The sequence below is a fragment of the Choristoneura fumiferana genome, chromosome 23 (assembly GCF_025370935.1).
Source record: "Choristoneura fumiferana chromosome 23, NRCan_CFum_1, whole genome shotgun sequence".
In the NCBI taxonomy this organism is placed as follows: Eukaryota; Metazoa; Arthropoda; class Insecta; order Lepidoptera; family Tortricidae; genus Choristoneura; species Choristoneura fumiferana.
In genome coordinates, this window is record NC_133494.1 from 1411943 (window position 1) to 1438373 (window position 26431).

The 26431-nt window shown below is 38.8% G+C and overlaps 2 protein-coding genes across 9 annotated transcripts in view; both read right to left on the bottom strand.

The window, feature by feature from the left end:
- Positions 1–26431, bottom strand: part of tkv (serine/threonine receptor kinase thickveins) — a 273659-nt gene that overhangs the window by 24753 nt on the left and 222475 nt on the right. The window lies entirely within an intron of this gene.
- bsk (mitogen-activated protein kinase dJNK) overlaps positions 1–26431 on the bottom strand; it is a 154681-nt gene that overhangs the window by 14316 nt on the left and 113934 nt on the right. For 4 of the 8 annotated variants that reach the window (XM_074105947.1, XM_074105944.1, XM_074105945.1 and 1 more), the window contains 3 exons: positions 17696–17744; positions 4826–4925; positions 4455–4609 (listed from right to left, as the gene is read on the bottom strand). In XM_074105947.1, the coding sequence (XP_073962048.1) occupies positions 4455–4597 (143 nt within the window). In that variant the 5' untranslated portion in view covers positions 4598–4609; positions 4826–4925; positions 17696–17744. Of the gene's footprint in view, positions 1–1906; positions 2034–4454; positions 4610–4825; positions 4926–17695; positions 17745–26431 lie in introns of those variants that run through there. The other 4 variants (XM_074105948.1, XM_074105949.1, XM_074105951.1 and 1 more) reach the window with 3 other exon arrangements.

Consider the following 26431-nt stretch of genomic DNA (forward strand, 5'->3'; position numbering starts at 1 on the left):
TGGAAGGCATATTGAAAATTATCATTTAAGGTAAAACAATTTCAGCTTCCCAAGAATAATTGAGACGCATGGTTCGCTGGTCGCGACAACGACTTTTTTGATACCTGCTCTTTAAATGAAGAGCACAGATATTAAGGCTGGAAACAGTGCTCGACCGACGGTCAGCGCTGACCGTCGGTCAGCGTAGCTATATCTATGCAAGTCTATGAATGTGCACACAGCTACGCTGACGGTACGCACGTGATTTGGTGCGCGCGTACGGTCGGTCGAGCCGTCGGTCCGGCTCGTCGGTGGACCGACGAGCTATAAGATTGTATGGATGCATTTAGTGCTTCGCTGACGAAGCGACCGACCTGTGAACTGTACACACGCGTCGCATTACGCCGTCAGCGTAGCACTGAATGAATTTTCGCAACCGACGGTCAGCGCTGACGGTCAGGACGTATGGTCGAGACGTACCGTCGGTCGAGCACTGTTTCCAGCCTAAAAACATACATGCTACGTGTACTTGACAGTTGAACGCTATCCTTTTTCTGATACCCAATCAAGACCTATTCATGCCAGCTTTGCACAGACACGCTTTTTGACATGGTTTCGACAACTGCTTAGCTTTATCCAGGGTGTGGTGCAGCAAACCTTGTAGTAGGGCACAAGTTTCAAGGAAAGTGGAAGAAATGCACGCTATCCTACGGTAAACCTGCCCATAGTTAACTGACGTGCGATAAGCTGTGATCATTAATTGCACGCTAATCATGATTGATTACCATGGAATAAAAGCCTAAACTTGTTTTCAAGTAGGTACCTACCTAATAAGAATGACACCTACTAAACTTTGCACTGTTTTAAGCCAGAATTACATCACGGTCACCTTGAAATTATAGATTAAACTCGTCTTTTCAGGGATTTAAAGGATGTACAGCTTGGTTTTTTAGCCAGTGTGAGTCCGGCACTGTCTGGGTCCGCTCTTTCCAGTCGCCCGTAAAGGATTTTTCATGGCTGCACGCCACCTAAAGCACCTCATATCAAATTTTATAAACTGAGACAAGTAAACGGCAAGAGAGGCCGTATTGCCTCACGTTTCTGACGCTCGCGACCGCAATCAAATGACTGTTTTTGTATGCGGAATCTGTCATAGGTTCGGCAATACGGGCTCTGGTGTCTTAGGCCCTTAACACTAAACTCAACCCCAGAAAAACTAGTGTTTTCGCCTACGACGCTAACCACGGTTTTTAGCCACAATTTCATCACGGTCACCTTGGATGTCACATACTTTACTAGTCTCTAATTATGACTGCTGCGAATCGTTCCACTGTTTTAAGCCAGAGTTGCATCATGAACCTTGAAGCTATAGAATTCGTTTTTTCACCTATGAAATTTTTCAACGTTTTAAGCCACATTTTCATCATGATCACTTGCTCTTAAAGTTACAGACTAAACCTGACTACACCAGCTTATACGCCACATTTAAGCCAGCATGCCAGCCAAGATTGATCCTCCAGCATCTCCAGGTCTTAAGCTTATAAGCCTCATCAGGCCAGCATGCCAGCGTAGATTGGTCCCCCCAGCATCCCCGGGTCTTAAGCTTATAAGCCACATTAGGCCAGCATGCCAGCCTAGATTGGTCCCCCCAGGATCCGCGGGTCTTAAGCCACATTAGGCCATCATCCAGCCTAGATTGGTCCCCAGGATCCCCGGGTCTTAAGCTTATAAGCCACATTAGGACAGCATGCCAGCCTAGATTGGTCCCCCCAGCATCCCTGGGTCTTAAGCTTGTAAGCCACATTAAGCCAGCATGCTAGCCTAGATTGGTCCCCCCAGCATCCCCGGGTCTTAAGCTTATAAGCCACATAAGGACAGCATGCCAGCCTAGATTGGTCCCCCCAGCATCCCCGGGTCTTAAGCTTACCACACTATTCCCTGCGCGCCTGCGCCGTGCCGGGCGAGCTCGGTATAGCGCGTGGGGATAGTGAAAACCACGTCACCATATGATACCGAGTAAAACTGAACCATGTTTACTAATTCTACTCGATCAGCTATAAAGAGAAATGGTCATATTACGGCAAATTTCTATCAGATACGATAGACAAGACAAATATATTGATTTGACTTGACACGTAAATAGAAATACTGTTGCTGGGACATCGTACCCATATGGTTCTAATCTAAAGCCTTTTAATTTGCAAGATGGCATTAGATTGCGACTCTCGATTGACCATTACAAACTGATTTGATTTGTCCTGTCTAAAGTATAGAGCATTCGATTGAACATCATTGTGTTGTGTGACCATAAACATGTAGAGGTCGTAAAGTCTCCTGTAGGTAATTGCATGTGAATGAAAAGAAGCTGTGTCGGCAATTGGAACCAGATAGACAATGACATTCAAAGTATTCACAAATTTTATAAAGAAATGTGCTTGTGCAATAATTCGTGAATATTTTAACTTTTCCATATATCTAATCTGATTCTAGAGGTAATTGGTTACCTACGTTTTCTAGGATGGTCTATATTATATTTTTTATCGATAGTACTTATAATGTAGCTCACTCCTGTAGATAGATATTTTTTACACTTGTCGTATTTTTGTATAAATTAATTGAAACTTTATTTCGGCAAACCACACGTTTCGTGAGATTAGTAGGTTTTGTGCCTTGCGTCTGTTTGATTAAAAAAAAGAGGTCGGATTGACAGCTGTCAGTTGTCAAATCTCGCCGTACGTACGTACGTCTGTGTACGTGTGTGTGTGTACGTAGTGTCATTGTATGGCGACATTTGACAGCTGACAGCTGTCAATACCTCTTTTTTAAAATCAAACAAACCAAGGCAAAAAACCTATTATCTCGCGAAACGTGTGGTTCGCCGAAATAAATAAGCAATTTATTTAAAAAAAGGCAAGTGAAAAAAAAAATCTATCTAAAGGAGTGAGCTACATTACAAGTGTACTATCGATAAAAAATATAATATGGACCATCCCAAAAAACTCAAGGTACCCAAAATTGTTACACTGCATGTTTTTGCAAATGCATATCGAATAATCACAGTAGGTACAATATGAGATTTTTTTTATACAGGCAGTCTAGAGCCCGATTATAAGTGGAATTTAGCTAAAATTTGGACCTAGCTCATAATAGCAGCTATCTACAAACCAAAGTGTGCAGTGGTGCAAGCATGCAAAGAAACAGCGTGCAGAGTGCAAACCCATTGTATCTGTGCCAGGTACTGCACGAAAGGCATGCTCAGTATCGAAAGAAAATGCTAAAGTGAAATGAAACATAATAAAAAGTGTATTGTGTGTGAACAATTTACATTTCTAAGGTCAGATGGGGTAAGTTTTTGAAAGGTATTCCAAAGTTTTAAACTATTTCAATGTTCATTCTGACGATCCCTTTAATCACTTATCGCAACCGACCTTCGTATCATATTCGCTAACTTATTGCGAAACACGTTAACATTTTCGCGATCAAACATTTCAGGAGATTATTGATTGAATAACTAATAATTGGATGGAATGAACAATCATAAAAAAATCATAATAACCAAGCGCACGTCTTGATTGCGAAAATGTAGGTAAAACAACAAATAAATCAAAGAAAAACAACGTAAACAAAGTACATTTAACTTAAAAGCACAATGAAACCATCTAACATCAATAATTTCACTTCATCCCATCAATTAATTCTTCGTTACGTAAACAGTAAATTTCTACATTATAGAAAAACATGTTTTTGTTTACCAACAACATAACCTCAAAGCAGCCCGCCATTTTGAATGCTTTAGATTCAGAAGTGGGATTAGAATTAAAATTTCCTCGTTTGTTCCACATGGCAATGGCGCCGTATCGCTGTCTAGTCTAAAATCTAAATTAAGCGTTTATCTACGAGGTATCTAGTGTCTGCTCTTAAGTCCTGGCAAACTTGGCAGACAGTGTCGCGCCAGTACAAACTTGAGCGGCATCTTTGAACAAAACGATGCTCCGATGCTTTTAGAGATGATATTGAGCAAAATGTTTAGTTCGTATTAAACGATGTCCTTGTCACATTATAATTGACGGAGAAAGATTAACTTTATTTTTTTAGTTCTTATTAAACGAATTTCTTGTTAAGGCGGGTTAACATTATAATTGACAAAGAAATTTTACCTTTATTTATACTAGCTTTTGCCCGCGGCTTCGCCCGCGTGGAATTCGGTTATCGCGTGCTGTTCCCAATTTTGTAACTATTCTGTCTAATCTTCGATTTTTGATACAGCTGCTGTTTAGCATTTAGTGAATTTATTTATTCAAAATACATAGATACAAATCTTTCCAGACGCGCTATTCCAAAAATAAAAACTGATTAACATGCGCCCAACCAGACATTTTATCATCATATTCAGACTATCTAATTTCATTTCATGTAAAGTTTTTTTTAATGTTTTTTTTTTTATGTCAAATAGACACGTTGGGCGAGTTACTGACCAGACGATCCCCTGCGCGCCGGAGCCGATAGGCTTAAGGTTCTGGTAGCGCTTGAGGATGGTGAACCTGGTGTCGCCCACCTCGACGGTGTAGAAGTGCGGGTGCCGCGCCGGCGCCGACATCGCGGGCGCTGCGTGGGGCATCGACCACAGAGACTGTAGACAAAAAAAGTTTTTTTTTATACAGAAATACTGAGTGTATGAAGAAAAAACGTCGCAAAACTGTAATTTTTTTTTGGGGATTTTTTTTAAACTATCGGAATCGATTGTGCTCTTGATTCTGAGTAGGAAAAACGAATTTTTTTCCAAAATTAAAAAAAAAGAAGGCACACACTTTTTTTGAAAACGCCCAAAAACAAAGCGTAGACTTACTTTACAGGTATGTAGTTATATAAGGTGCGTCTCCATATATTGCGGGCGCTGGTGTTGGCGTGGCGCAGTCCGTCGGGCGAGTGGCGTGCGGAGATTACGTCTGCGGGAAAGAGACCACGGCATTAGGTATCGGCGAGTGTGAGAGGGAAAAACGAAAACGATCGCAGCGCTTGACGTGGACGTAACCGGTAACTTGGACGGCTGTTTCTGTCAAACGTTTCACGACCTAATTTTTTTGTTTACGATTTCTACTTTATTTGCTTTAAATAATAAAAATGAATTGAAGAAATGAAGATTGAAAGTGGCACTGTTTAAACACTTTATGTTATAACGGCTGCACTTGCATGGATGTACCAGGGCAGCTACAATTTTAATGCAAGCATACCTAATAATTGTTTCAGCTATCATTTTTAAATTGATGTTCTAATCATCTTCCAGGCCCCTGGTCCTCCATGTCATCAAAAATAAGCCAAGCAAAGATTACCCCACCCCCTTCCCCATCATCATACAGCAGCCGGAAGACGTCCACTGTTGGATATAGGCCACCCCCCTTCAGGTCTTACGTTTTTTTTTTATTTTACTGGGTGGCAAACGAGCAAGTGGGTCTCCCGATGGGTAATACTCGAATGACCCATTATATCAGTAGGTATGAACCCAAACATTCATCTGACTGGCAAGGTCGACATGTTTGTCGACATAACCAGAACTTCATGCAATCTGCGTGCCTCCAAAAAGCCCTCAGGGCAGTTTAAAACCCAAGTTTGAAGCACATAATTTCACTCGGCGCGCCCCCGATACGTCCCGGCTTATCGTAGAGCAGGGTTTCTCAAACTTATGGCTCCACGTACCCCTGTTAAAGTTTCTAGACGACAGCGAACCCAAAGAAAGTAATAAAACTGGCTGTTGGAGAAACTAAGTTATTAAATATAATGTATATTATTTATTTCAATAAAAGGTAACAAATATAGGTAAGAATCGTCTTACCAACGAAAATACAAACTGAAACAAACAACAACAAATAACAAACAAATAAGTAACAAATGTGGAGTTAAAAAATACAAAAAGACTCCAAAAACCAATCTTAATCATCTTGCCAGTCTTGCAGCCACCATCACGTAAACCTTGTCGCGAACCCCCTACTGTCGAATAGCGAACCCCTAGGGGTTCGCGTACCCCACTTTGAGAAACCCTGTCGTAGAGCGTACTCGTCAAAATATTCAGAGCATCGTCACTGGTGTGACCAAAATTTTAGGCTCATAACGGGACATTGACTAAATAGCTGCTGGCCGCGACTCCGTCGGCAAAGAATTCGTTTGTCGCTATCCCGCGGCGGGAGCTATGCATTTTTTCGGAAAAACTATCCTATGTCCTTTTCAAGGTCTCAAACTATGAATATTATCAATTTTCATCTCAGTCGGTTCAGCGGCTTAAGCGTGAAGATACAACAGAACTAGGCAGTCATACAGAGTAATTTTCACGTTTTTTTTAAGGATTTATTTTGCTCGCAACTTCGTCTGGCAATAATTTGTTTATCGCTATCGAAAGGGAATATAAAATACTAGCTTTTGCCCGCGGCTCTGCCCGCGTGGTATTCGGTTATCGCGCGCTGTTCCCTCGGGAACTGTGCATTTTTTCTCACTCTCACTCACTCTCGGGCCCATAAAATGTCTCTATGCCAAGAATCACGTCGATCCGTCGCTCTGTTACGGCGTGAAAGACGGACAAACATACACACAAACACACACACTTTCGCATTATTATATAATTCCATTTTTTTAATTTTATTAATTTATTTTGATTGATTTTTAGTTTTATAATTTATATAAATTGGAAATTATTAAAAGAATATGTAGAAACTTTTTTGTTTGTGGCCGTTGACACCTGTTTACCTTGATCTTAGACGAAGATTTTATTTTATGCACTAGAGCATAAAAAGTAATTTTATGTCGCCTAGATACAGCATAAACACGAACTTTACGAGCATGAGAAGTGAAAAGTAATTGTTTATAAGTCATAAAACTTTTTTGCCTTGAAATTGGACTTACGACAGGCTTGTAAACGAGACAGTCCAGTTTTTTTAAACAAGGCACATGGCCACACTAAGCACCATAACCCACTTAAGCGGCTGTATTGCTTATTTACATTTTTAAGTGGCAATCAGAACCCGCCAGAGCCAGTTAACGAACTAAACAACAGTATCTAGGTGGGCACGTCTGTAATTCCCATTTACATTGTGCCATAAAATTTATTCAAAATACCCTAATACACGTATCTGTACTAAATATTATAAATGCGAAAGTTACTCTGTCTGTTACCTACCTCTGCAGCTCTAACTGCTGAACTGATTCAGGTGAAATTTGGGTTAGAGACAGTTTGAGTCACTGAGAAGGACATCGCATCGGATAAAATTCTTTTATCTATTACTATCTTTATTATCTATTCTTTCTTTATTATCAGGGTGGAAAGGGACGACGGCCCTTCCCGTCAATTCGAGATTAATATGTACTCTCTTTAGTACTATATTTCTCTCCAACAAACTATGCTAATATTTGTTAGACTAGACGTCGTGGGTTTGACCCCTAGCGGAATAAATGTGCGAAATCAAATTTGAAATTGAACACTCCTTTTAGCTAAAGGCGGGTAAATTGAACACTCCTTTTAGCTAAAGGCGGGTAGGTAATGCGAGCGAAGCCGGGAAAGGCTGCTTGGTTCCTTCGCTTTAACCCTGTTTGGTGATATTTAATTCTGTCAGTAAATATTTCGTTTCCAATATGGTTACGTGAGTGTTAGTTTAAACTGGTCGTAACTGGATTTAGCCGGTATTCATGAAGCGCGGAGGTGGACGTAAAACAAACAGGAGCCTCGGGGCCTCGGGTGGGTGTTTAGTATTTATTTAGTGACGATGTTGTTTGTACATGGTCTCGTTACTCCACGTAAGTGCTTAATTAGTTAATAATGGATAGCCGGCAAGCTCCCGTACTGACCTAAGGGCTTACGCTAGCTGACGCGGTTTGCTCAGGACCGGGTGGACGCATATTGAATAACCAACATAAAGTTGGAAACCCCCGACTTTATCACTTCAAAGTTCAATATCTCAAAAACGGCTAAACCGATTTTGATGAAGCATGTCCAAGAACCATCGCAAGAAAACCTGATTTCAAATAAAAAAACCGCATTCAAATCGGTCCACCCGTTTAAGAGCTACGGTGCCACAGACTATGGGGGAGACCTGTGCCCAACAGCGGACGTCCTACATACGGCTGATATGATGACGATAACCAATCTACCTATCATTCTTGGGCGACTACTCGTATATGTACTCGAATGAGTACACACACACACAAACATCACGCCTGTATTCCTATATTCCCAAGTGGGTTAGGCAGAGCACACGAGACGTTACCGCTTGCTTCGGAGCCACTTTTAGCAATTTTAGGGCTTTTTATTTTTTCTCACGAGTACATGGGAATTAAATTTTTTAATTCGCCTTCCCGTGCACTTTTTCTTCAAAAGGCAAAGGTATAATGTTCCAGCCAGCACTTAGCGCCCTCCAGCGCCTGCCCAGGGAATTAGCCTATAGTGCCTGCTGCCCTACATTCCGTGCGCCGCGTGCTTGAACGAAGTGCCGTGTGATGCAGGCTTTCGAAATATTTTTAGCTTTTACGTTTGAGAGGTTAAGCGCGGCTCGATGCCGATGTTATTAATTTAAAAAAATTCAAATTAAAGGTTTATAGAAAAAAATACTGATGTGATACTATGTTTTTAGACTCCGGTTTCTATCAGAGATGTGTGAGGATGTGTTGCGAGGAATATGTTTTTCATTAACCAATAGAAACGCTTCATTTACCTCGCCTCGCTCCGCTCAGCTGCTACCACCAGAGATGTGCTGTCAAAATATCTTTATTCAATTTAGGCTATAACAAACACTTATGAATGTCAAGAAAAAATCTACCACCGGTTCGGGAATAACCTCTGTTGAGAAGAATCCGGCAAGAAACTCAACGAGGTATATTTTTTTAAACAGATTTACAATATTATTAAATGATATCTATACATCACAAGCATTTTACACAACTTTTTTTTTAAGGACTTTTTTTTTTAGTAGGTTCGCTATTTGAAGGGATCGCTAATGCGGATCGGAATTATTTCTTAACTTTATAATACGCCTTAGATATTAATGTCTTCTTTACAATAGATCTGAATTTTATATCCGTTTGTCCTAATTAAATAGCTGTAGTGTAGATACTTCTTTATGACTGTAAAAAAATATAGGTACAACTGCTGAATGGCTTTTGATTGTCAATAAAGAAATATTATCTGCCAATAGCGATTTCGGACTCCGTCATTGTACGATAAGTTAACTACGTTTATATGTCGTCTCCAAAGTACAATACAGGCCGGCTTCATTCAATTGTTTCTGTCTTGACCTTGTCAATTTGAGGGTATTTGTTAGACAATTCTGTTACTTCTAGTGACTTTATCGGAAAGTTTCACGACTTTGTTTTTATTATATAGATGTAAATGTACTGTACTAAAATAGGTAGGTAGTAGGTATTGAATTGTTTTTTTTCTTTTTCTTTTTTTATTATGTTTTAGGTAGTGTTTTGCTTATTGTCAGCCACACTACCATTCCTTCTTTAAGGTGAGGACTGAAAACAGCAGCACTGCTGAGTCCTTTACCTCTTAACAAATTATTTTTTATCTGTTTCTTTCTTTGTATTTTGTTATGTTATATTTTTGGCTTGTTTGATGTTCCCTCTATTTTAGCATAGAATTTGTAGAGATAGGTACCATCGGCCAAATATGTGGTCTACCACCCTAAAGTTGATAATCGTTTGCATGTCCTGAAACAATAATGCCAACAGACGTGTTTGTCAACTTGAAAGTTCGACTTTAGCGACATATTCATTTGATAGGAACTTGTTTAAAAATTGATATACCACTTATTTGGCTGATGGTACCTACATAACTTATTTAATTTTTAAAATTAATAACTTTGCAAGACACAAACACCTTTGGATCAAACTTAGTGTTGTCGAATTTTTAGATGTACTTATCAGTTTTATCTCAGTGTATACACACTTTAGCCTATTCATACTTACGAGTATCTTTCACATAGATGTCACATGTATACCTACTACACATACATACACATTAGTCGTATTTGTTTATATCTACGTGAAAGATAAGTAAATGGAATTGAGTTTGTTTAGTAATTTACTACCTTAATTTCAAACGAAAAATCTAAGATTGTCAATCGAATACTATTTTCAGTTCATCAAGAAGATTTCTGAAAGCATCAGAGCGAAGTGCTCCAGGTAGGCTAAGATCCAGAAAATCAATAGTTAAAAATTGCAACGTAGACCGCAGATTTCATTTAATTCGACAAACTCGCTAGCGCAGTAAATCGAATGAAATGAACGAATGTACGAGTACGAAACGCATTTACCGAGATTTCCATTCGGTCCCGCGGGCCGCGGTCGTCGGCTAAACGCCGAAATGGGAGCGAGTGACGTGCCGTGGAGGTTTCTAGAAGATTTAGAGCCAACCCTTTTTTTTAAAGGCACTAACAGAAAACCTTCCGGAATGTTTCAAGATGAGCACATCGCTGTTCAGAGAAGCTGGCGATAAAGTACGGTTTCAATGACGGTCGCCGAATTCCGGTAGGAGATGGTATACCGGAGGAACTTCTTCAGAAAATTGACATGAGTAAAAGGATGTCTCACTTTGTAAATCGGAAGCTTTTGAATTTTCGTGGACATTTTTACAGCTTTTAAGATCTTTTTTTGGCTAAGCTGGTTATTATCTTACGTAATTCTATTGAACCTATTATTTAATTTAACTGGTTCCTCGCGTCACAGGCGAAACTTAGTGCTGGGACGCCTGGTTATCTGGCCATGCATTATATTTGCGACTGTATGCAGGAAAATAACTAGTCTGTAAACAGTGTGAGCGTGATTTTGATACTACTCTTACAAAACTAAGCTAATACAAAATCGAGATTTTGTTTTTTTTTTCCAGCCAGTGACCACCATTGATAACAGAAATTGAATAGCGAATTAGGTAATATGCAAGTAACCTTTTTATTTGTTCAATTTTTTTTACCCAGACAACAAAATTTTTTTTGTTTAAATTGTATATAAATATTAATTGTACATAAATATTGTACATGTTTGACAAACGGTGTTCTGGGACAATGTTTTAAATATCTTAAAAAAAAAAAGGTATATGAACGTTTCAAATTGGCAGTGAGATCCGACATCTGATACTTCCATATGACACCACGAGCATAGATGAAAGTCCATAGGTAGGTACTAAATTGCATTTGTCTAGAAAGAGATGGAATGCGAATTTTATTCGCTCGTACCTTTCTTATTTTTCAACAGATATTGGTGATTTCAATTATTAAAAAAAAATTGTGTCCCATGCGTATTCTCTATTACGAGAAAAAAATTCAATTAAAATTGCTGTAAAACCGTGGCGGGTTGACGACCCCTGCGATCATTAAACTGTTCGTTTGATAAGCCTCGGAGAGCGGATCATTTAGATTGGTTCGCGACGAGCGGTGAACGAATGGAGAGCGAAGACACGCGAATGGATTACGGAATTACGAGGCCCTTTAATACGCGAGGGAAATATTTCATTCGTATTTTTACCATTATCGTTGCTCGGCGAAAAGAAAATCTGATAATCGATTGTCGCCGAAACATTCATCAACGTCATCATCTCGGCCTATAGGTAGCGCCACGAGAGTTGAAGCGAATGATTACTCACACAGCTACATGAAGATCTAATTGTATATAAAAGGAGAATGAATGAAATGAACGAGTAATGTCAAAATCGCGCTGTCATTACATGACAATGTTCTTGTGTACGTGACCTCAACTCCGGTGGCACTACCTATACGTCCCACTCAGAACGAGAGGGTTTGGGCCGTAGTTCCCAAGCCTGTCCTGGTTTCGCAGATTTGTTTCAGGTTTTTTCACGATGTTTTCCTCAGCGTAAAGTTCATGTTAAATTTAAAAATGTAATTTCACACATAAAATCTGAAAAACTCAGAGGATATGAGCCCGGGATTGAACCGACGACCCTCCGCTTGATAGGCCATAGGTCAAATAACTGGGCTACCACTGCTTCGGCGAAACATTAGATAACCATAGATAACTCAAGCACTATAGGTAGTGCCACCGGAGTTGAGGTCACGCACACAAGAACATATCATGTTCTGTGTTTTTGTATTGAAATACACTATTATGTATTACAACAATGATATATAAGTAAAATGTTTCAAATCCTTGAATGTACCAAATCTGGCAGCTGGAGTTTGTTTACATTTAGTTACATAAATACCTATCCAAACCAAGTATAGAGGATCTAATCTATATTCTATGATCTTGAAAATTAAAACGTCAGGCGCGCGCCGCGGGAGCTATTCAAACTTCAAGCGTCTCTCTCGCCTTGGGAAATGAATGCACAATGCATTGCCCTAATAAATATTGGTTGTTTTCTTTTAAGAACGTTATAGCGGGTAAGATTTTACACAGTACCTACTAAAGCTAAAGTATGTTTTTGGTGTTCTATTCACCTATGAACATTGGAGACTAAATAATCACCTACGGAGAAAGCGCTATTTAGATTGAAATGAATACCTCCTATCTCTAAAGCACCAGATTTATTAACGTTCTTTACTTAGTAAAGAATTTCCGTTGAGGACTCGTGTAAAAAAAAAGAAGAAATACGTTACGGACAAAAAAATGCACTCAAATGCTTTTTAAATTCAAACGTGGCCAGCATTATATTGCGTGGCCCTGCCCAATATTTTGTGCCAAGCATTCTCTATGCCTGATTTATGGGTTCGGAACCGCAAGGTACGCCATCTTGCGGAAACGGAATCAATATATTTCACTGTCGTACGATAATGCTGACACCAATGAAGTACTTATATAAAAATAGTATTTTACGCAACTGTAACGTAATAGGGGTCCTTAAAAAACGAGTTTGGGTATGAAACGAGGCGTAGCCGAGTTTCATAATAGGGTCACATGAGTGTTTTAAGGCCTAATTACGTACAGTTGCATACAATATTTTATCTATATCCATATATTAAATCCTCTATCATGTGTTCAAGAACCATTGAGAATGACCTGCATTAACGAGAACTAGGTAGGTGTCTGCCCCACGAGCTGCGCCCGCTGCGCGCGCGACAACGTGCTACTGGTCATTAGTAATATTAGTAATGACTCATTACCTATGGTTTTTGAACGCATAATTGGGGATTTACTATATGTGTAGGGGCCGCTACTAAGTTTTAGTAGAGCGCCTTGTTGAGGTTATTGGAGATAAGTTAAAGTTATGATTCTTTAGTAATTTATTGATATTTCTACGTTAAAGTAACAAGCTAGTATATCGAGACCGTGTATCTTCTACGTTTGTTTTAAGAGTGTCAGAGGAAGCGTTAATATTAGTTTGTATTAGTGCGGTCTTAGGTAAAAGTGCTGTTGTCGGCGCTGCGACGTATAATTAAAGTAGGGCGCGATTCTAATCTCAAAAGTGCTGTGCGGTATTGAACCGTACAATATGGGTGTAGATAAACTAATTTATAACACTGGAAATTTACAAAAACACTCAATTTGAACGAAGCATTATGACGCTTAATATTTAAGAAGCACGCACCAGCGCTTCTAAAAACAAATTGAAGTGTTCCAAATTTAAACGCAGAAAAAGTACCGTTACTCAAACGGGTTTATTTTAATTTGAAAAATCGAATTCAATTACGTTGAGCGTTTTGAAAAATGGGAAGGTCATTTATAAAGGGAACGCTGAAGCACTAAAAAAGAATAGAGTACTCGCGAAGCTATTTTATTAGGGGAGCTGATGTCGAAACGATTCGCATCGCAAGGCAACGTGGTGCTGGAAACAGCGATTTCAATTTCGCAAATTGAACTTGGCGCTTAAACTTTTGCTTTGGGGTTATTATTATGAACAACTCACAGCCAGCTTAGCTGCTATTTCAAAATTGTTTCTTAACTTCTGAATTCGTTATTGGAAAGAATTGTAACTCAAATTGTTACATGAGTATCTATTAATAAAAAAGTAGGTTTAGTGGCAAAATTAAATATCTTTTAAGTCAACACAATCAAAAGATATTGTTAGAAAAATTGCAAATGGCATGTTTTTACAACGTGTTTTAGCAAAACGAATGAATTCAAAGTTGAAGAAAAACAATGGAAAGAACGCAAAACATGCCAGCAGGAAGATTTATTTTTTCAAACATAAAAATGCACATATGAATATAAAGAATCTTTTTGTTTTGCCGACGCGACGAGGGCAATAAAAAGACGGCGGGAAATAACAACCTATTCCATTTCTATTTCAAGGATTCTAAAATTGTGTGAAATACATATTAAACATCCAAAACTGGAGAATAAAACTTTCGTATCATTTATAGTTATTTGTGTCACAAGGGAGAAAAATGGTGTATTTACGGCGAGGGCGTACATTGAATCCAGAATGTAGCAAAGGATTCTACAATAGAATCCTGAGCGTAGCGAGGGATTCTAAAGTAGAATCCTGAGCGTAATGAGGGATTCAAATGTCAACGCCCAAGATGAAAATAATTTTGCTCCCGAGTGGCTCACACAACTTTTCACACCGAGCATTAAGAAACTTGAAAAAAATAAATTCTAAATATTATTAAAGAACAACCAGCATAGAAAATGACGTGGCTTTCAAATTCTCAACTTAAAAAAATTGCATTTTCAATAAAACACTTAGAAAAGCCTTGAACAGAAAAGTTGCACTTTGCTCCCTCTCGTCAGGGAGCAAAAGTTACTTTTCTGAAGGAGAGGTGTGAAAAATAAATTTCTGTCCGGATTAGGGATTGAACCTGGGGCCTCAAGCTTCATAGTAAAGTTCTCTAACCACTTGGTGATGCCATCATCATTCTGTGTAACTTATGAGATATAAATAGAGATATCGTGGGTGTTGGGGTTCCCATGACGATACATAAGATCGCCATGCTGGAGCCTTCTACAACCAGGCCTTCTTGTCTAACACACTTGGAATCACGATCGTTTTCACCACTTCTTTCTCTCACACGGCACAAGACGAGGATAGAAAGAGATCGTGAATGCGATCACAATCTTCAGCGCGTAAGACAATACGGCAACATGCCCTTTACAATTATTTTTTGAATAATTTATTGAATCAGGCGTTACTTTGCGGAGGTCCATATCAATGAACTAAAATAATTTCCTTGCTCACCCGCGACCTTACGATAGCTAAGCTTATGCAAAATATGCGTGTTCATGCAGTTCCTCCACCTCCACACTGTAAGAACACACACAAATCACACAAACCCATCTATCACCACCACCACACTACACTGACGCGTTTCCAACTCAACCAGAGCTCATCTTCAGAGTGACACAACCGTAAGTAACCGTAAGTTAAAACGGTGGTTGTGGTTCGTTAGTCTAACAACTGGTAGCATGGTGTACGGGTGTGTCACTCTGAAGATGAGCTCTGGTTAAGTTCGAAACGCGTCAGTGTAGTGTGGTGGTGGTGATAGATGGGTTTGTGTGATTTGTGTGTGTTCTTACAGTGTGGAGGTGGAGGAACTGCATGAACACGCATATTTTGCATAAGCTTAGCTATCGTAAGGTCGCGGGTGAGCAAGGAAATTATTTTAGTTCAATTATTTTTTGCCTTTACTATACAAAGTGCAAAATTCAAACTTCGTGTCTTGCCGTCCCGCTCACGCTTATATTATTTAAAACAAGAGTGAGAGGGACGGTACGATACGAACTTCCATTTTTAAATTTCGTAGGAGCCCCTCTGGTCAACTTCTCTCCACTTTCATCCAGCCCGGCACTACATGAACTACATCTCAAGGGTTTTCTGCCTATATCTCTTCCTCAATCTCAGTATTAGGTAGTATTTTATGCAACTGTATCGTAATAGGGGTCCTTAAAACACGAGTGTGGGTTTATGAAACGAGGCGTAGCCGAGTTTCATAATAGGGTCACATGAGTGTTTTAAGGCCTAATTACCTACAGTTGCATACAATATTTTTTTCTATCGCGATAGGTATGTCTGCCCCACGCGCTGCGCCCGCTGCGCGCGCGAGCGGCGCCCCCCCCCCCCCATGCTGTAATGATGTATGAAATCTCATTACGATACAGCCGTGTTCATAATAGAATCCAATGTCGTAATGCTGGTCATATGGACCTATGGTTTTTGAACGCATAATTGAGGATTTACTATATGGGTGTAGATAAACTAAGTTTAAAACTTAAATGAAACGGTAAACATAAAACAACATGATATCAACATCACTGATCTTTGAACAATGTCTCTACCGTTTTAAGCGAAAAAGTCCGCTTTTACGAAAATCGCGTTAAATAACCTCCGCTAGGGTTGCTAGAACGCGTTTTTAATACATCGCGCATGTTGTGAATGAGGGTTTTACAGGCGAAATATCGCTAGATGGCGTTAGTGTCGTGAGGTGCGTTTGACGTTTGCTTGCGATTGGCTCACTTAGTTTTTTAACCAATCACGAGCAAACGTCAAACGGACCTCACGATATTTCGACTCTGTCAAAACCCTCATTAACCGCAAGGCGGTGAGCGTCTTGACAGAGCTGGCTAAATGGACAGCTATGGCTAAGGGTGTGAGACCCTGGCCACTCGGTGGATGCTTATTAAGCCATTTCAAGGCTTCAGCGAGCAACCCCGTTAACATTAAAAACTATTTCGGCTGAAGGACTCAGCCCCATGGCCAGAAATAAATAATTATTTTAAGAAAAAAACTGTATTTTTATTTTCGTCCAAGCAGGTTGTCTGGTTAAGTCCGGCAAAGAACCTAATGTTGTAGGCTCGATGGTGGCGAATGACTTCGGCTCAGTCGTTAGACATTTTTAAAAGAAATAGAAATCAACTTCTCGACCACTTTTGTAGAGTTCCTTAACTTTCAGCCAAAGATTGCTTACATACTGAAAATTATTTAATAAATTACCTAATCTTACGTAAAGAATAATTTAACTAAATGACATGTAATAAAAGGGTATGAGTAACTTAAGTATCAGTAACTTTTAGTTAGTTTCTACCCTAATTCTTTGTTTTCATTTTAGTATCGCGGCCGCCGCATGTTTTTTGCGCTCGCAATTGTAATTGTAATATTAACGCTTATGTATAAGTACCCGTAATTTCTCAAGTAAGTGAATTGTAAAATTCTTTTGAGAATAAATTATCTTTAAACCTAACTTTTTCCTATTTTTTAGCGTGGCAACCCTATGCGCGGCGGAAACTAAGTGGAAATTCTTATTAAAACGGGATTGTACCTTTGTACGGGCTATTCCTTATTTTAAGATCGTAATACAGTGAAATGAAAAGTCTCTTTGATAATAAACATTTGTTTTGATTTGTCCGGATAGTCTTCAGATATTCATTTATTAAAGAAAAGGGAAATTATTCCATATTTCTACGTAGTAATGGCTTGGAGTGAACAATTTCGTTCATTTCTTAGCCAGTGAGACAAATAAACTATAAACAATTATTTTGCTCACCCGTGACCTTATGTTAATTTACGTCTATGCAACTAATGTGTGTTCCTGCAGCTCCTTTACCTCCACACTGTAAGAACACACGCAAATCACACAAACCCAACTATCACCACCACCACCCTACACTGCCGCGTTTCGACCTAAATCAGAGTTCATCATCAGAGCAGTACCATGCGTGTCCAATATTTTCTGGTAATCAAACTGACAGATTAAATGGAATATTATTTTTTACCCATGAATCTACCCAATTCCAGCCTAACTGTACATTCCTAGATGTGAGAGCTCTCTCAGGCACTAGCGGTACTCACCATAAGTTACACGTTGTCATTTTGTTCAGTTACTTAGGTTACACACCATCTGAAACAATACCAGATCTAGTTGAATACTTAAGTTCTCTTTCAATACTACCACAGATTACACACACACAAATACCACGCCTCTATTCCCAAATGGGGTAGGCAGAGCACACGAAACTAGGGAGTGCAATCATAGGCGTATATAGAGGGGGGCCGGGTGGGCCCTGCCCACCCCAGGATTTTGGGCTAGCTTGTCCACCATGTGTGGCATGTGTACCACAGATTAAAAATAAGTATAATGCAATATACGTCGGTTAGGACGAGACGGATAAATGTGACCATTTCTCTTACAAGCTAAGACCATGTTAAGGATCCAGTGACACTTAAACGAAAAGATGCTTATTTTTTCTAAACACGTCCTAGCAGCCTTAACTTTCACATCATGGTCGATCTAATCTATCATTTCATTATATATGTTTACCACATCTACGTTAACAAAATAAATATACTTCATCGAAAGTAAAATGAAATAAATATGGCAGTAAGATATCGTATTTTAAATCATTATTTGTTCAATTACTCGGCTGACGACTATATTCAACCTCCATCTCTAAATATATCTATGTTTTATTCATTAGGACGTATTTACCAAACCGCTAAAGATGTCCTCAACGCCTACACAGAAAACCCGCTTAAAGAGACCTAAAAATAAATAATCAGCTCGTCCCTTTCATTCTTAATACTTAAGAAAAAGACTGAACTCACTGAGCTCATTATAAGGATTTCGGGGCAAACAACTGAATATAGCACTGAAGAGCAATTCAGAGACAATAAAAATGTCTTCACTGACAATGCCATAAAGATTTCCTTGTTATTTTTATCTGTATTCAAACGGTTATGCTACTCGTTTAATGATAAGTCGACGTAACCTTTGAATATATCTAGAATTTAATAGCCCCGGAAAATATCAACTCAGTGTTGTAAAATAACTAAATAATGTTGCACAAAAATAACCTTTAACAGAAGTTGAATTAGGTACATTGCGGCGTTCGATTGACCACCTCAAACTCAACGCACTGGTACGTAATAGTTTCATACCTATAGATTTCCTCCTTCAAGAAGTCCATGGTATTGATTTAAAGCAACACGCAGGAATTTTCCACAATATATGTTATTGTGTACGAAAGTACAGCACCATCTCCACGCTTGTCCGGTTATTTTTTTTGCTTAGTGGCAAACGCTCGCTTTAGGTTAGCTAGCAAAAGTAGCAACCATTACTGCCAATGACATCTGACAGCAGCAAGGTATACATTGTGTCAGATCGGTCGGTTATTTTTTTTAAATAAACTTGTGCACTGGGAATCGAACCCAGGTCCTCGGCATTCCGTTCCCAGCCCCTGGGAACCTGGGACCTGGGTTCGATTCCCAGTGCTGGTCTTATTTTTCTGGTTTTTCTGTGCCTCTATATTTCAGTTTGTATTTTCAATTTAGGTTTTACGGGATGACCGTAAAAGTAAAAATTTGGAATTGAAATAAAAATACAATAAGATTCCAAAAAACCAATCTTAATTTGATTACTTAATAACGATATCTCTTGTCCGGGTGAGCGGTTAGGTCCAATGGAATGCCGAAACTTTCTCGGTGCGGGCTACGGTATAGATGTCGCTAGCATCACTGCTTAAGTGGCTAAATAAGAATCAAACAAGCTGAGATATGTGGTGCATAGGGGAAATTCGTGTCTGTACCGTTGTCCAGCAGTGGTCTTATTTTTCTGGTTTTACTGTGCATCTATATTTCAGTTTGCATTTTCAATTTAGGTTTTACGGGATGACCGTAAAATTAAAAATTTGGAATTGAAATAAAAAATACAAAAAGATTCCAAAAAAACAATCTTAAACTTGTGCATTCTCGCAAGTTGCGGTAGTTAATTAACAGAATGACTCTAAATTCTTAACCGGTAACATTTTTGACAGCGTAACGGAAACGCGTCGCGTACCAGGGTGGAGCCTTTTCATAATATATCTCGCTATGATTTCTTTGGCAGTCAAAATGACAGCAGTAGCACAAAGGTTCCAACCTGGTACGCGATTCAGTTTCTTTGACTGTACGTAGTTAGGGTAATAATGTATGGCATAACCTAACTGGCTATCACTGCCCCACATCTAGATCCATAGACAACGTTCCAGTGTCGCTCTATTGTTTATTCTCTATGGGCCTCCACCTGTCAGTGTCAGTCACACTGATTCCAATCCGCCCGCTCCAGACAGCCCAAGACAGCCAATCATAACTGCGCCGATAAAAAGTTTTATTGTCTGTGGGATGAGGCCGGCGCAGCACGAAACAATGAATACCAGTTTAAAAAATGTGTTATATGATTTGCTTTTCGGATTTGGCAATAAGAAAATAATCAATAACCTTTTTTGTTGCTTTTCTAAGGTAGGCGCATATAATGAACATTTTAAATTGGTGAAATAATGCAGAGTAACTAACGTTCAAGTCTATTAACTATCTATAAGCGATAAGAGTTATTATTTTATTAGTTACCTTGTTACGTATTACTTACCGGGTTGCCATTACTTACCGCGTGATAGGTCACGTAGAAATAGGTTTCTACGTCGCTTTTATGCTGCGTTCCGTATTTGTTTCATAAAACTCGATTTATCGAATGAACGACCTTCAGTGTTCCCACCTTCTTTTCACAGAAGATTACACTAATTACAGATAGAAAACAGATTTTTTTACAGGAGTCGCAAGATATTTAGCAAAAAGTGGCCAGTTTGCGGAAAATTTGCTCCAAATATCGCTCGCTTTAAGTACCCACGTCCGGAAAAATTACAAAAAAAGTCGCTGAACTAGTCGCATGTTGGCAACACTTGAATAGATCTCTAGTACACTACAAAGCCTATGAAATGCTTTGATTACCTCTACGTAGATGTCACAAGGTAACCTGGCTTTAAATGTTAGGTAAACTTGTTAGATACAAGTTATTAACTTGTTGGTTCATAACTTTCAAAGTTTCAAAGTTTGTCAACACTGTTTTGTAAATTAAGATTGGTTTTTGGAGTCTTTTTGTATTTTTTATTTCAACTCTAAATTTTGCTACTTTTACGGTCATCCCGTAAAACCCATATCGAAAATACAAACTGTAACATAGATTTTTCTGGTTTCTTAGTGCATCTATGTTACAGTTTGTATTTTTAACACTATTTTGCTTAACTTTTGTACAATAAAGAGTTTACATAAAGGTAAACCAAAAATATGTGACTATTGTCAAGAGGGCGCTATTGTTCTTATTTATATGGCAATAGTTCAGTATTAGAGCATGAATACCGGTATTCGATAATATCGAAAAACCGGAATATCGGACCAAAATTCCGATATTAACACAACCGATATTGAAATCGTATAATACCGGTATTTCGATATTTTCGATATTAATCTCTAAATAATATTTATTTGGTTTTTTAATAGAGTATTGTACTCTCAACACTCTCAAAACTCACAAATTAATTACTTATTTTATTAATAGTATTATTTAAAGTAAATTAAATTAGGATCTACGATTTATAAAGATTACCAACGATACCTTGATAGGTACCTATGACAAAACCGCGTGTCATCACGTGCCGTGTCTTATATCTGCACCTGGCCATATAGTAAATGCATGGGATTTATTAGTACTACTGACAAGGGTCAGGTGGCGTAGCATGGCGTCGCGTTTTAGTAGTGTGTTCCTACCTATCTACCGTGAACCTGCGACTTTAACCAGGTCATCCTGCCAGGTCACGCTGCGCTTGCCGATCCGCAGTTCTACATCGAGAATCTTTCGGCCCCAACGGACATCTTTTCTCTGTACTATACGTCCTCCATTGCCACTTCAAAGAGCTAATTCGCTTGGCTATGTCGGCAGGCCTCTCTTCCCCACTGGGCACACTGGGCAAGCGCCCAGGGCCCCGCGATGGTTTGGGGCCCCCTAGTCTCTCCTCCATTACCAAACGATAACCTAGGTACTCTACTCTCGCCTGAAAATCAGGCTTACCGAATGCAGCATGTTGTGCCCAGGGCCTCTAATAGGTGAAAGAGGGCCCTGTACTCAGTACAGTGTACTGTATGTCGGTGACCCTTGTTCTTCTACGTGTCTCCGCATTTCTGATTCGATCCCGTAGAGAAACACCAAGCATAGCTCTTTCAATAGATCTTTGAGCAACTCTGAGCCTATTTAAACATATGGCCTACTTATAGTAATCACCACGTCTCGGATATATATGTCATCATCATCACTGGTAACACACATTGGTTAAAGACTTTCGTCTTAAGGTACCTACTGAGGAATTTTGGACGAAAAGTCATTTCCGTGTTTCCTAAACGCTGCCTATCTGAGTTGGATTTGACGATTGACCTTCTTCTCGAAGTTGGACCTATCTAATTGCGGTTTGTCCCAGGTATACATACGCGTCAACAACTTCAAGAATCAAATTCTCAACCAACACACCACACGACACCACATGGACATTCGACATGACCTTCGTCTTGTCCATGTTTATTTTGAGGCCTAGGTACCCGTTGGAAGACTCGATTGAGGCCTTCGAGCATCGTGCTTAGTTCTTCCATCGACTTTGCCATGACCACGATATCATCGGCAAACCGAAGTTGAGTGATGTACTCGTATTATTCGCCGTTCATATTGATGCCTTGTCCTTTCCATTCCAGAAGTTTGAAGGCGTCTTCTAAAGCGGCAGCAAACAGCAGTGCTACTACGAATCTCGAAATTCGAGGTTCGGCTCTCGTATTAAATAGTATAAGTGTCAGAGGGACCGCACGACACAAACTTCGAGTTTCGAGTTTCGTAGTAGCCCTGCAGTTTCGGAGATATGCCATCTCCCTGGCTTACGCTACGCCTCTTTTCAAGGGAACCGCCTTCGAAGTCTGTTCCTGTATCTACTCGGAATGACATAGTGGCGATTTTATACAGACACTTCAACACTTCGATATACCTCCATTCGATATACCAGAGCCTCAAGCACCGCCAACGTTTCGACCGAATCAATAAACATTAGTTTATCGGAGTGATACATTTTTGATTGTTAAGCCTTTAACACGAATAAAGTTTAAGACATAATTGAAATAATCTTAGCTACTTAAGATTGTCGGTACCGGAAAGTTTTGTTGCGGGAAAATCATTTATTTTACTTTAATAATACGAATATCGAAAAAATATCGAAATACCGGAAAACCGGTATTTGAATTTTCGGTATCGAAAAAATACCGGTATTGGAAAAAAGGTCCGATATTAGATGCTCTATTCAGTATAGTCGGAACAATGACATCTTGAGTTGTCTACAACGTTTACCTGTTAGCTCTGATGTTAATTTGGAAAGGTTTTGTAGTGAAATAGTTTCATTCCCCAAGCGGTTTTTTTTTTCAGAAGTTTATAATAAACATTATTTACAATGATCCGTTGTTGACTACTAATCGTTTTGGGCATTTTTGTTATTGTTCAAAGAAACCGCCACGGTGACACTGACAATCATTAAAATTATTGCCAGTGTAAGAAATTAGTTCTAATGAAATTCCGCAACATGGCGAATAGCCATATATTTCTGATCAGGCTTTACATACATACATGCTTTGCAAGGTTGGCACACAACATGAGGCTCAGATGGAATGCGTCCGTATTAATTTAATTATATCTTTATGAATCTAGCTGTGTTAGGAGTTACAAATACAATAAGATGGTAATATTAAATAATTAGGGTTAATATAATGGGGGTAATATTGTGGTGCTACTTTTATAATATAATAGTATCTTTGACATTAGGGCTGGCACTTTTTTTTAACGCTAATCGGTATCGCTGGCAATACCGCTAGACGGCGTTAGTTTGATGGCCGCTTGACACAGATTACTAATATGTCCGCTGGACGTTACTGTGTTATTATTCCCCTCAATGGCGGACTTGAGGCTTGGGCCAATGTCAGTTAAATTAAATATATTGACCCGGATAACTCGCGTCTTAAATCGAGTTTAGCTTGACAAATTTCGGGCTAATCCGTAGCCCTTCGTCTTCGGAGCAACGCGACTAAGAAGGGCTACGGATTAGCCCGAAACTTGTCGAGCTAAACTCGATTTAAAACGTGAGTTATCCGGGTCAATATATTTAATATGAGTGAGTCTCACGGTAGTTTCATGTCAGTTAAATTAAAGATAAATATTATCCTTCGTCTTCACGTTGTACGGTGACTGTCGTTTTTGCAACCTGATAGCAAAATTCGCACAACGCGCAAACTTGCGCATTAAAAAATGTCACACACGAGAGCAATATAGAATTTTGTGATCACTGTTCACTGTTAAGGTTAATCGCCGCATTAAACACTATCAATATTATACTTCAACTAGCCAAAGAAGCAGAAATACCAAAATTAGATATCGCCTAAATCCGCCACGCTACAAATCGAATCCGTTACGTCTTGCTGCGGGCTGCGATTGGTTCATTCAAACACAAACGTGACACAAGTGTCAAAGTTGCCGAACGGATCTTAAGATACTAGCGCCAACTAGCCTGCCACAGAAACCCTGCCTGATTGTTTCTGTGCTATTTGAATGGAGCAACATACTCTCAGGAAGTCTTACTGAATGTCTACATATCCAACAGCTAATAGTGAGCTTATTTCCTCGCATATATTCATGGTAAAATAAGAATAATATTCCAACTTTTTAAATAAACGTGGGGATAATTAAAGGTATTTTTATATGAGGAAAGACCGCGGACCGCGGATTCGCGGTATTTCCTCCTACATAATACAGCGACCTTTTCATCATGTGAATGGTTATGATCACTTTATTATTATACCTTAGTCTTTATTTTTGCTGCTAGCAATGTGGAAAAGTTGCCAGACTAAAAATAATTTACTCAAAGTTGGATTTTGATAACCTGTCGTTATATATTTGCATGTGGGAATTTTATTCTTACAACAAATTGGAAACACAAGAATTTTGTTCGAGAAAAACAAACTTTTTTTTAACAGTGTTATGTCATTGATTTAATCTAGGTTACGTGTGAATAACTGTCACATGGCACGCAACAACCGGAGCAGCACCGACCTGAAAGGCCAAATATATTTCAAGCACGCTCGTAGATACGCACTTTCAGATTAACTTATTGTTTAAGGCTTTTTTAGTCGTAAAAGTTGAGATTAGTTGATTTATAGCTAATTTTGGATTTTATCTCGCTAGTATTGCCACGGTGCGAAGCGACAGATTATGATGAAGAATTAAAAGCAGAAGTAGGTTATGTTTAAGGATGTTATTTTAAAGGTAAGATATTGAAATGTAATGCTGCTCTAAAATATTCCAGTACCTCGCCCGCTACGACATATTATTATATCCGATGGCGGCTGTACGCAAAAGTAAATCTTAGGCTCTTTACCTTTGCTATGTGCTACGGCGTAGCAGTCTACGCCGTAGCTTATTCGTAGCTGTACTGTAGTACTTTATTCATTTCGGACTTCACAGAAATTACAAATTTTTCTCTCGAAGGACAATTTTCTCTTAAATGAATTGAAAATAAAAAAGAATATATTTTTTTTTTTCATTTTAATCAGACTCACATTTATAATATTATTAAGAATTTATTCTTTACGTAGTTGCTTTCTTTTCATAAACATGGACGACTTTATTTTTACTACGCAAATAAATTATCCTATCCTGCTTTAAATTATAGTCAGTATTTCTGCGGGTTTGGTTTATTATAGTAAATTCGGGTCTCACTATACGACTAATGTGTAATACCTAAGTGTATGATAAAATACATATAGTTCAAAGCCCGCAGTGTATCCCTACTCGGATTATAAACGAGTAAAAACAGAACGATGTAAGGGAGGTACACATTAATAAAATAACAATTACAGCCCCGCCTGCGTTCGGGGTTGCCACAGTAATAAAATATAACCCGGGGTGAAATGAGAAAGTACCCAGATCATATTTAACGCAGTGTTAGTTTGGAAGTAATTATTTAATAAAAATTATAAACTTTAGAACCAAACCCAGGGTAGGGTTAGTTATGGTCGTTAACTTTTAAAGCCTATTAAGTTGTTACAGTTTTCCTTTAAAATTAGAAAAACATTATTATTTTATAATTTTGTTTTTTTTTCAACAATTTTTTAAAACTATCAATACGGCTGTTTGTAACTAATAGCATGGATGCCTACTTGAATAAAGAGCGCAGAGCAAAAAGGAAATAAAACTGTTATTTTTTTCCACTTCAATTAAGATAGTATTGGTATCAGGGCATTTTCACAAAAAAAGTAACTTTCCTTTTTCCCATTTGTGAAAAAATTTGGTTTTCCTACTCAGAACAAAAACTCATCACACCGTTTTCATACACTCAGTATGGGCGTCACAGAACTGCCTTTTTTTTTAAATAGCGCCCGTATAGTGTCCCACTGCTGGGCAAAGGCCTCCCCTCTTGACTTTCACAACTGACTCATAGTTGTATGAAAAAAAATAATGCGTTTTGAAAGAAAAGGTACAGTCGAACAAATTGAATCATGACCCAGTGGAACCTTTATGCTACTAATGTCATGTTGACATCTCAAACTTTTGTATAGTAAAATTGATTATGAAAAGGTTTCACCCTCAACAACATATCAATTACCTTAATAAATATTCCCGACTCAATTTCGTACCTACACAAAGTAAATAACACTTTACCTTGTCAACAAAACTGGAAATTTTGGTACAACGAATTAAAA